Source organism: Falco peregrinus, chromosome 12 (assembly GCF_023634155.1).
Source record: "Falco peregrinus isolate bFalPer1 chromosome 12, bFalPer1.pri, whole genome shotgun sequence".
NCBI classification, from domain to species: Eukaryota; Metazoa; Chordata; class Aves; order Falconiformes; family Falconidae; genus Falco; species Falco peregrinus.
Genome location: NC_073732.1, coordinates 3,570,965 through 3,583,044, shown reverse-complemented (window position 1 = coordinate 3,583,044; position 12,080 = coordinate 3,570,965). Strand labels below are relative to the sequence as shown.

The 12,080-nt window shown below is 46.8% G+C and overlaps 1 protein-coding gene across 3 annotated transcripts in view; it reads right to left on the bottom strand.

Moving 5' to 3' along the window:
• DGKD (diacylglycerol kinase delta) overlaps positions 1 to 11,046 on the bottom strand; it is a 62,478-nt gene extending 51,432 nt beyond the window's left edge. For all 3 annotated transcript variants that reach the window (XR_008749386.1, XM_055817106.1, XM_055817108.1), the window contains exon 1: positions 10,851 to 11,046. Coding sequence is in view for 2 of the 3 variants with exons in the window: in XM_055817106.1 (XP_055673081.1) it covers positions 10,851 to 11,009 (159 nt within the window). In the remaining variant the exon portion in view is untranslated. The remainder of the gene's footprint in view (positions 1 to 10,850) is intronic.
• Positions 11,047 to 12,080: the final 1,034 nt, after the last annotated feature.

Below are 12,080 nucleotides of genomic sequence, written 5' to 3'. Positions count from 1 at the left end.
ACAGTGAAAGAACAATGCAACCTATTTTACAGCTGAGATCATGACATATTCTTATGGGCAGTTATTCAGTGCAGCGTATCTGAAATAAGATTTTTCTCCACGGATACTTCCTTCCAGTGCAGAAAAAGAACTGTGTACAAGGTAAAAAGCAAAATCATTCAAAACCATCTAAACAGCAACTAAAGAATCCCAAATACCAAAGTAAGTCCCCAGCATCTGGATTTCTGTTTTCCATGTGTCTTCAGAATGTAAAAACTTCAGGGTACAGACTGTTTCTATTTGTATGTATTATAAAACTTCGAGCAGGGTGCTTATGCCAAACAAGTAACTGACTAAAGAAAGCATCAAATGCATAGAGAAGAGAGAAAACAAAACGAAAAAGCATATGCAGAACTGACAGGCTATCTTTATATATGCTTACTAAGGAATTTTACAGGCAGCTGATCCCCAGGGACCAAGCAACCTCATCTAGTCACTGACTTTGGGTAAGCTGTGGCAAAAACGATGGGAGTAGATCTGCAGTCACTTAAACATGGCAAGATAGTCTTGCCACACTAGGGCAGGTACAAATCCGGAATGCTGTACCTTGTTGTGGGTAGAACGGGTTTAGTAGCTGGTTCCATAAAAGCTCTTTGTGGTCATAAATTTGGAGCTAATAACTATTCAGAAATCAAATGGAATACAGTAAATCCAACAAAGAAACTACAGGAATAAATCTAGCCAAGTCCGTAGAATAAGACATGAAAGGTCAAAAGGCTAGGGGTTAACAAGCTAATCTGAGAGCAACATCCTTCCACCAGACAGTGGTCACACCCTAGAAATTAACTCCAGGAAGCTTGGAGGGGGAAATCTGGATCAGTAGAGCAACTGTAAGTACAGGACACGCAGAGAGCTATACAGATCTATAGGGGAGCACACTACAGGTTGTGTAGTCCTGTTTAGGAATACTACGTTAAATGCAACTGACTCTTGCTGAAGTGAAGACTGCATTAAGATTTCTCCGACTGGTATCAAAAGGGCAAGACATTATGTGAAGTCACTGCAACAGAAAGACTCCAGAAGAGGGGAAAAACAAAAGAAAATCAGAGGTCAGCCGCAGGAGTCAAACGTCAAAATAGAAGCTAGGGCTGTGAGTCAATGATCTAGTAACAGAAGCCAAGCTCTCCACTCCTGAAGGGGGTACTGTCTAGGCTTTTAGTGTACACTAATACCTTTTTGTTTTAATAACCTATGCTTTATAACCTGGGAAGTACCCAAGTCACATTACAGCACAGACCCCTTACACAACCACAGGGGGAAGCCTGCAAAATCTCCCCCAACAACCATCCTCCTCATCCTCCCACTTACTGTACCCTCCAGCTCTGCTGAATTAGCTGGACTCTGCATGCCCAGCGAGAGGCTAGGGGCAGCTCAGCTAGCAGCTCTCATCTCTGCAACTACTACAAGCAGAATTCAGAGCAGCATGCAGCAATCCGTTGATAGCGTCGCTGAGATGTCACTGAAACAGGAAATGCAAGCTTATTCTCAGGATCAGCAGTGAAAATAAAGTACTGAAACAGCACGAGATAGAATCTGCCTTGGCACAGATAAACAAATGCTCAAACACTTAATTCTTCCTCAGTTAATGCTGCAGCTGGAAAATAAAGAACAGGTCTGTGAACCAGCTCCTTTTCAATACCACATTCACCTGCTACTATTGTGGATCATTCTCTTCTAAAAGGGACCAGCATGCATCGACCTGAAGTGAACAAATTAACAAAGAAAAACAAGTTTGAAAGCACGCAGCAAAGTTGTACGTATATGGGAAAGGAAATAAAACATACCAGCATATCATCACACAGCTCCCTGGTAAAATGAGCTCAGTTAGAGCGTTCCAACTGAATTACTTAAAATAGAGGAATACTCTGGTCAGCTACTTAGGAGAATGAAAAACACACCAGTACACTGATTCAGGATGAGTTAGTAGCTGGACAACTCCTGGCACGCTAACTGCTTAAGCCCTCAGTATGCTTTCCATAGGCTTCAGGCATCCTTCCCAAACACATTTATCACAAGAGGGGAACTGAGCACGAAGCTTAAGTCATCCCAGCAAACCATAGCAAAGCTGGAAGATAAGGGTTCAAGTCCATCCACAGAGACAACGAAAGCCAAAAAAAGCAACAGTTTAAAAGCTACCTGAAAACCTTGGAATGGAATAAAATTTTAAAGGGTACTAATTAAATGTGAACTTTATACGTTTAAGGAAAAACACAAAAAATATGCTGTTATTTTTTCTACCATCCGAAATTACACATACACAACTACATCCCTTCCTTAGGGCATTTTCCCCATACACAAAACATGTCAAAACACACTACCTGCTGTGAAACCTTCAGCTCCGAGACATGCCTGTCACACAGCTATGCACTAGCACCACAGAAGCCCCTGTATCAACTCAGCAGCACACAGCCCTGCTGCTGAAATGCAGCAATATAAAGTCATTTTGAATCACAGCATTGTACACAGAACCCTCTAATGCTGCAGCCTGTACCACTAGAGCTTAAGTAACACTCTTATTCATTCAGAGAGCCCAATTATTACCAAAACCCACCACTGCCCATCTAAGCCCACCCAACCACTTCACCGGCAGGCAGAATCAGCCAGGCACTTACCATTGCAGCATGTCAGGGCCATTTGGTATGAAAGTATCAGGCTGGGTAGGTGCAATCGGTGCTATTACAGGAATAGTGAACGTAAGGGAAAGCACATCCAGAATACAGCTGCGGATCTCATCCTCATGATCATAACCACTCCATCCTTCCTATACTGCTAAATGTCAAGGAGATCTTGGCCAAGTAGGAAGGAAAACCCAGCAGAAAGTACTGGTATGAGAACTTCAGGACATGGGAGAATGAAAGTTATACCTTGAGGAAGAAAACTGAATCCTCTGCCTTTGTGTCGAGGAGGCTGAGAGAACGACAGCTTCCTCCCACTGTGTCTGGATTTCCATCAACTCTGCTACTGAATTCTGCAAGGAGCCTTATTTAGTAGTGGCTGGCAGATGCAGGGCCAAATCCTGATCCTTTTACTCCAGCTGGTATTCCAATAGGACTACACTGTTGAGAGCAGAAAGCGGCTTTTGGCCTTCAGCCATTTAATTAATACTTAAGGTATCTCAATTTATTTTTATCTCATCTGTTACAATTGTTGTTATCAGATTTTCCATATTTATGTATTAAACAACCTATGCTTTTAAGTTTTTTTTTCCTTATCCATTTAATGTAGTTTTTAAAGGATACTCCAAAGTTTTTAAATTTGTTTTTCCATTTTCCCTGTTTTAATGTCCTGCAAATACCTTTGACCATGCCAAGACATCTTGATCAGCACCAGCAACAACAAGGAAGATTAGTACAGCTCTGGGAACACCGTTTTGTTAACTTTCAGCTAAACAGAACAGAATGGGCTGCCATTGAGTTCCCAGAATACTGATTTTTAATAAAATCTCAGTAACTGATCTACACGTTCTACAAAAGTGCTCTGACCTGCCTTGGCAGAAAATGGTTTGAAAAGCAGGCAACACGCCCTCCCTGTTTTATCACTCAAATTTCTGTCTTTCAAGAACCAGCAAAGGCGGCTGTCCCACGGATCAAAACATTACCCCAGAGCCTGCAACACCCGCCTTGGTTCCTGACTCCCCCAGGGAATGCCCTATGCAATTTTGTGCATTTGATACAAGAAGCATATATTTCAATTTCCCATATGGGAAACCGGTGGTATCATCTCTCCCCGCCAGAATATTACATTGCTAAATTTATTAAAACTTGCAAGACTCAAATACAACGTGCTTGATGCTAACATTATGTAATCAAGATGGTGTTTCCTTTTTCAAAAAAAGCAACCCACAGCATCAGAACAGGTATCACATGTAAAACTTTCTAATTTAGCGGTGAGACTGTGAGGAAACAAAGATTTACTCTAAACCCAAATGGAGTAACTGGGTATTAATCAATTACCTAACTCAGCAGTGGTAATTTTTTAGCCAGGCAAGCCACCTTTTTCCTCTCTGGATGAAAGCAGGGCAGCAGGTTTTGGACCTCCTCCTCTATATAACTGCTTTCCTGTCCACGTGTAGTCCAGGGACAGCAGCTGGCAAGCGCTGTACCCTGCTGAAGCACTGGACTGCTGCTGGTGGAGGTGCAGCACTACTGAACCCAGCACGCATAATAAGCTCACTGCTTGCTGGAGTGCTTCAAATAAAATGCCCGAGAAGGGACCATGAAAGGTGGCAGCTGACGTGGATCACTGCTGCTGCCTCAGCTATCTGTCTGCCTGAAGCTGAACTGTCCCTGGGTAATGGTCCCGCAGGGCTGCAAAGCCAAACAGAAGCATTTTCCTTAAGAGACACTTACAGAAATTCTTAGTGAAATAAAGCAGTAACTACTTAGTAGGGGAAAAGCAGGGAAGAAATGGTTTAAGTGGAGAGCCAATAAAAATTCCTTTAAATAATGGTTTCTGCATTTGAAACCTTGAAGAGATGTATTCCAAAGGGTGCTTTTCACTTGGACAGTATTTTGCCCTGAAATTTCTGCTGCTGCTATGACACTGTCTAGTGGAAACCTTAAACTTTCAAGGAAATAGGGAATACAAAACCCTCTCTTTACCTCACTTCTGCTTTCTCTTAACTATGCAGGCGAATCTGCTATTTTAGAAAGAATCACACTCAACTTGTAATTAAAGAAGGTGAAGTTTTGCAGTGTCTTACATGGTATACTGGATTTTCTAATCAGGTAATCTGGAGAGAGACATTTTACAGTTTTCATTTATAATCCAGTACTCTGAAGCAAAATATCAATGATTTTTTTGTAACAACAGGTTTTGGGTAGGTGAATATTTGACTCAGTTTTATTTAAAAAAATAAAAAAAACTTTTATAATACTCATTTTATTTTGTCTCTAATTTTATTTGAGAGAACAATTACTAGCCAGGCACGGTACTTTTTAGCAATGCGGTCTAAGTAAATCCACGTTCTCAAAGCATGCAAAAGTTTAATGTTAGCTCTTTAGTTCCTGGAACCTGAACTATAGTTAGAACGAATGAGAAAAGCTACAAGTGTGTGTGGTTTTGTGCTTTGTTTTGTGGTGTTGTTTTTTTTATATATATCTAAAAAAAAGGAAGTAACAGCTGTTGCTTTCACATAGCATCCAAAACTCTCCAGCAGCGAGGCAAACTTACAGTACACCAGTGGTAACATAGCTCTGGGAGGCTTCCCAAATTTTGTCAAAACAGATGAGTCTGACAAGCATGCAAAACATAACGTAGATTGAGTTAAGGGACAGAAACATTCTTACAGCTGTGTACCGTAGCCTAATGTCCTACCTTTTTCCTTAGTGCTCAGAGAAGGAGCTAGTTTGTTCTTGGTGTTAATCCAAGAAAATTCATGTCCTTAAAACCTTTGCTCGAGATGTTCAGTTTCAATTCAATCACAAGGACTTCTCTTTTGCAACACTGATCTCTTTTTAAGTGACGAACTTCCAGTTTCGACCTGGACTAAAGCATAAGCCACTACAATTTACACCATGTGAAGCTCCTAAAATCTCCTCTTTTAGACACCCTGTTAGAAGGCAGCACAAAAAAACCCACCAGCATTTTAATATGTTTTAGTGGAAGATGCCACAGACAGAACACGAATTAAGCCATAAATTCCTGAATATCCCCTCCTCATTTGTTGCATATTTCTTTTACATTGCCTCTCTGTTGAATCACATTGCTTATCATAATATTTCTTTCAATATTTCTATCAAACTAATAAACTTCTCCATTTGCTCACTCCAATCTCATCTCAGAAAACCTTAAAACATTTGCCCTCCAGAAATAAAACCAGCACTTCTTTACCTATAAAAAGGACATTTTATCTATTAGGCAACACAAGAAGAAACAAAATGAGCTTTCTGCAGTTGCTCACGCTGCCTACCATATGTTTGAGAACTCAGTTTTAGTCTGCTTTGAAAACATGCAAAAACAAGGGAAAACATTTTGTTTCCTCCTGTTTTTTCTTGCCCGTACACTTCAGAGTGGCTCCTAGACCTCAAACCTACTAAGCAGAAAGAGAATCATAACCTCCCATAGTGCGAAAGTTATCTACACCACAGACTGCTACACAGCACAGAAATCGGAAACTCGCTAGTTCAGATACTGAACAAAGTCTGTTCACCGCAGCATAAAGCTCAGTGCCAGTTAATTTATCCTGCTTTTCATGGTATAAATTAACCTGATGTATCTCTGCTACTGTAGCTAGACAGCTTCCAGTATCCCAGAAAGTTTGGAGAGCTGCTCGCCCTGTTTGCAACTCTGTTGAAATATATACTGCAAACTTGTCTTAAACAGTTCAAGGCAATGATAAACGGTTACAAAACCTAAAATATTACAGAGATATTGTTCATAAAAGTGAAGAGACATTAGACTGTATTAGTCTAAACAAGAAGTCCTCCTGAAGCCACCCAAGGACGTTGCTGAAATCCTGTCTGGTAAATAAACTTAGATCTCAAAGCTGGCAGGCTGGAAATCACACCCAGCTGATGAATGAAATGAGAAGATGGCCTGTTCATCCACTCTCCCGCCTTCTGAGGTTTGTAATGTGATGCTTGCAATGAAAAAGGTCCCGTGCAAAGGAAGAAGCGTGCTTCACTATCAGAGCCCACAAAAGGAGCAGTACTCCTCTGTTTCACACCCTCATCTCCTAGGACCGTTTTTGATATTACTGTGTCTTCATCCATGCCAGGTGACAATGGAGATGACATTACCGCTTCAGCTGATTCCAGCTGAGTCCTCCACACTGCTTAGAAGGCAGCAGTGAGGCTTCTGCTGTTGCCTCTCCTCACACACATCATCCTTCTCTTTATTTATTTCATCTCCTTCCTAATTCCCATCTGTTCAAAAATACTTGATCTCAGTTGACCAGGTTTCTCTATTTGCACCAATGCCAGCAGCTAAAAGCAGTGTACTATGAAGCCTGATGCCGGTACAAGTCTGACAGGTCTCCAAACAGCTGATCGAGCCCTCTGTGCAGCCTCTACTTCTTTCCCAGCTGAGCCACCAGAGTTACACTACCAGCTAAACCTGATCATATGAGGTTTTCTTCCTTCCCCAGAATAATCATTAAGAGACTGCTAAACATACTTCTCTTATACCTTCTTCTCTTACTCAAAATTTTTTTCTAGCAAAACCCAAGTCCATTAAAAGGTAGTACTTCACTTTCCAAAGACTTAACTTTCTGCTCTTCCTTCCCCTGCCCTGTACCTTCACAAGATTTGCCTTCAGACACTGCACGTTGAAGTCACGGTACCTATATGTCCAAACAATTCTATCTGCCCCACAGTATTACCACGCCAACATACTTCAGTCAAACACAGTTGGGCAACCTGTGGACTCAGAAACAAGTTCACTGAAGTTTTAGGGTCTTGTAAGCAAGCAGCTTTATCTTACAGTTTCTTGGGAAAACACGTGACAGGACCAAAGGAAGAAAAAACGTATCTTCAAAGTGTTTGTGACTGTGACAAACAAGTAAATTCTGAGGAACTCCATGGCTAGAGCAGACTTCACTCGAGCTGTGATATAACAGTAAGCTTCCATGGTGATTTAACTGTACTTACAGGCACGGTCTTGAGCTAACTACTGCAAAAGATGTGGTTAGAAGAGATTTATATCCTCAGGGCGCCGTAAAAGTCTGCTTGCATCTCTTACTGTCACTCTGACAGACCTGTCCAACAGCTTCTACAGCTTATGGTAGTCTGCACTCTTGTCATTCAATAGACAAATTCCAAATTAGGTTTGCCTTTACAGAGGAAGCACGCTCACCCAAGTCTCTTCAGAACTATGATTACTCACAAAGTTGTCTTTGCTCCTTGCCCTCAGGGCAAGGAAAAAGTATACATGCAGCAGCATTCAGAACAGATGATGACAAGGCAAAAAGACATCAACAAGTAACAAAACAAATCAATTTTTGATATCATAATACCTGGGCTTACTTGGAAAATCTGACACTGTTTAGCTGAAGGTCTTCTGCAGATTAACACACAGGAGGCTTAACAGCTGTAGACAGTATCTGTTTATAATCCTTGTTCTTAATATGTTTATGTTCATGTAGTACAAGTGGCTGGCTTAGGCCTTTTCCAGCCATACTGACGCAGGAAATGATGTAAACCAAGGCAAATAATTCAGTAGGGACATGGGGATGCATTCTGATGTATTCAAAGAAAAGCAAAATCCAATGCACCTCGTACCTTAGCATGTGCAACCTACGGCTGTAAGCATGAGTTCCCACTCTGGCACTGAGGAAGTCATTGCTCTTGCTCTTATCACAGAGACCACCATTAAAGTCAGGCTATAGCATCCTTCCTCCCTTCCCGCATGGGACCCCAGCCACAAACGGTATTAAGAAATCACAAGGTTCATCCAGTCTCCAGCAAGACAAATTTCTGATGTTCAGCACCCTGTGTGCCAAAAAAGATCTCAAAAGGCTTATTCTTTTCATAAGAGATTAACAGACTAGATCGGGTCACCTGGTGCTACAGCACAGCTGAGATATGCTTGATACACAAAACACCAACCCATTTAGAGGGCTTCATCGTTTCCTGTTGCGGCCAAAAGAACCACCTCTTACACAGCCCAGACCCTCAGTGCCTTAACTGAAGAAGTCCGTGACAGTGGCAGCAGCGCTTCGCAGACAGAGGAAGCAGCCCCACCATGTGTAATGAGGTAAGCTTGTGGTCCTCACAAACGACCGTACTTTGTCATGGGGGTTTTCAGAACTATGACAAGCAGCAGAATGATGATACATTGTGTTTGGAAGCAGGGCAAACTAGCCAGCATAAAACAGATCTCTATGAATAAGGTTTCAGACACTGCATCATGCAGACACATTTATTCTCCTTCGCTGCGAATACAAGATAAGCAACACCAAGCTAGCAGCATCAGCCTTTTGCATCCACACAGCAGCAACCGTGCTTGCCCATGCTTCAGAGACAACAGGAAGGTGATGGCAGAATAACTAACCTGGTACTTCTAAGCAGAAACCTATCACACAACAATCCAAGAGTTACACAGGATTTTAATGGCTACAAAGAAAAATCATGCAGCTATAGTAAAAATAGTACAGAAGAGGGCAACTCCCTATGGGTGGTTCCTAGCCTTAGGCTGAAGGAAATCTTCGCATCTTCTCTTACAGTAACAATACAGAGGAACTACAGCTGTAGTTGTAGTTGCAGAATACTGTTACTGCTCCTAAAAATGGCGTTATTGTTCCAGAACAAACCACAGAGGGGTAAAATCTGACGGGGCCAAGGGCATCAGGGTTGAAAGGATTGCTACCTGACCAGGGAGGTGAAGCAGGGCAGAAAAAGCTGGGAACAAAGACTAACAAGCCCCAAGACCACCGTCTGACCAGACAGAACTAAACATCTCTGTATAGCTACAGAAAGGAAAACCAGCGCAGTACAAGATAGGGAAAACTGGGATGCAACCATGAAAATGATGGCAAGATGCTGAAGCAGGCACACACTGACTCAAAGTGATAACAGTGAGGGCTGCACCTTTCAGAACACAGAGCTCTGAATAGGAGACAATGACTTGTGCTGTGTCCAACAGGGCCACAGGAGGTGGGGGTAGGAAAGCGATAATGGGGGAGGGCACAACGTGACAGGGAGATACGCCTGGGCTACGCGGGGGCCCTCAGGGAAGGCACAGGAAGGTGCAGAGAGAGCCTCTGGCAACCCTGACATGGGGGAAAAAAGGGGAGATGCAACTTCTGGGAGTGGGGAGTAACAGTATTGTCTTTAGAGCTCAAATATCAGGTAACGGGGAGGGGGGTGGCACTGGGGAGCAGGAACTCAAATCTGACTTCCATGACTCCAAGAAAATATTAGAGGGCAGCCTAATAACGGGAAGAGGTAAGGCAGGGTCCTGCTGTGCCTGGGCACGCTGGTCACTGTTAGGATAGAGAAGCTCCCTGGCGGGTCTGGACCTGGGCACTGGGCAGAAAGTGGTCTGAGCTGGGCTGCTGGGCAGGGGCAACTGGGGAGGTTCTGGGCTGCTGGGCAGGGGGAACTGGGGAGGTTCTGTGAGGCAGCCTGGGGATGGTACCTGCTGGGGGCAATTCCAGGGCCCCCCGACAGCAGTTTGGGGCTCACCGGCAGACACTGAAGGGCATTTAGGGGGTAACTGCTAGCAGACACCTCAGAAACAGTTTGTTACAGGAATCCCTGAGGAGCATTTAGGGGTTCGCGAGCTCATGCAAAGCTGCTGGGGTGGGGGGTGCTGTCAGCGGGTCTCTGAGGCACGGTCTGGGGCTCGCCAGCACATCCCAGAGGGACATCTTGAGGGGGGGGTCGGAGGGACGGATCGCCGACAAGTCCCTGAGGGGCGGCGGGGGAGGGGGAGCGCGGGAACGGGCCGGTCTGGGGGGTCCCGGCAAGCGAGTCGGGGGGCTGGCCGGCAGGTCCCGGAGGGGCGGGCTGGGGGTCGCCAGCAGGTCCCGGTGGGGCGGTGTGTGCGTGAGGCGGCCGCCGGCAGACCCTCAGGGGTAGCTGCGGGAGTGGGGGCGTCACCAGCAAGTCCCTGAGGCGCAGGGCGGGCAGTGGGTGCAATGCCCGGCAGCTCCCTGAGGGCTGGGCTCGAGGGGGTCCCTGGCAGGCCCCCCACGGGGGGGGGGGGGGGGGGGGGGGGGGGCGGGCAACTCCCAGAAGGGCGGCCCAGGGTGGCCGTGCTGGGCGGGAGGGGGAGGCGGCGGCGGCGCTGAGGGAGACGCGGAGGCAGAGCCGGCCGCAGCGCTGCCGGAGCCCGAGGCCCTGCCCGCAGCCCCCGCCCGCCGCACGCACCTTCTGGCGGATTTGCCCGGACGTAGAGACTTTACGGATGAGTTTCTGCGGGGAGCCCGGCTCCTGCTCCGGTTCGCTGTCCGACGATTCCTCCGCCGCCGCGGGGCTGGCGGCGGCGACCGCCCCGGCCTGGGGCTGCGCGGCGCCCGCCGCCGCCATGCTGCACGGTGCGGCGCGGCCGGCGCCCCCTCCCGCCGCGCGCCGCGCTCTGCACCCGCCCGCTCCGCCGCTGCGGCGCCCCCTGGCGGGGAGCGGAGGGGAACGGCCGCGGCGGGGCGGGGCGGGCACGGCCACCTCCTCGGCACGGCACGGCCCGGCCCGGCCCGGCCCGCGGCCCCAGCTGCGAACCGGCCCCAGCCCGCCCACCGGGCATCGGCCACACTGGCCCCTCCTCGGTCCAAGCACCCCCGTGGCAATTTGAAGCTCGAGAAAAGGGCTTCAACTGACGGATAACGTGAGCCCAAGAGCTTGAATCTCGGGCCTGATTCTCACGGTTGTTTCCAGCACTCCGGTTGTTCCTCTGGGTTTAATAAAAATCCTGTGGGTAAACCCTCCTCCCCCCAGGGTAAGCCCTGCTGCACCCACCTCCCTCACAAACAGGTGTCCCACCCGTCCTGCCAGCCATAGGGGCTCCCGCTGCCACACGCCGCCTCAGTTTTCAGGACAGAAACGCTCCGGCCTGACTGGGCCTGGGCCTCTCCCCACACCGTCCCTCCCGCGCCCGCCGGCCTGAGGTAACGGCCAAACCGCCGGCACGGAGTGTGTCACCTGCACCATCCCCACCCTGTACAAGGGGAAAACGCTTGTCACCAAGTCAGTCCCGTCACAGAGGCCGCGTATTTGATAAAAGCTGTGTTCAAAAGCGGCAGTTTCAGTGATGCCATCACTACCAGAGTGCGTCCCTCTCTGGGAGCGGGCAGGTGTGCCCTACGTGGCGTCCCACTCCAGCGTTGCTCCCCCAGCCATGAATACGAGTAGCAGGTGTGACTTGGTGGAACATCAACATAACATCAGAAGCAGAGCCAAAGATCAAAGGCAAACAGTTCCAACTAGAGACCTCTTTTCTGCTGCCTGAAGGGCAGAAGAATGCAAGCCCAGCCTGGCCTGCAGGACAGGGAACTGAAGGAACCAGCAGAAAGCCCTTGCTCTCTGAGAAAATGTCCAGCATGGGCTAAACAAATGGTCAATGTCTTTAAATGCTTTCCTAAACCCAGGCAAAAGAACAGATTT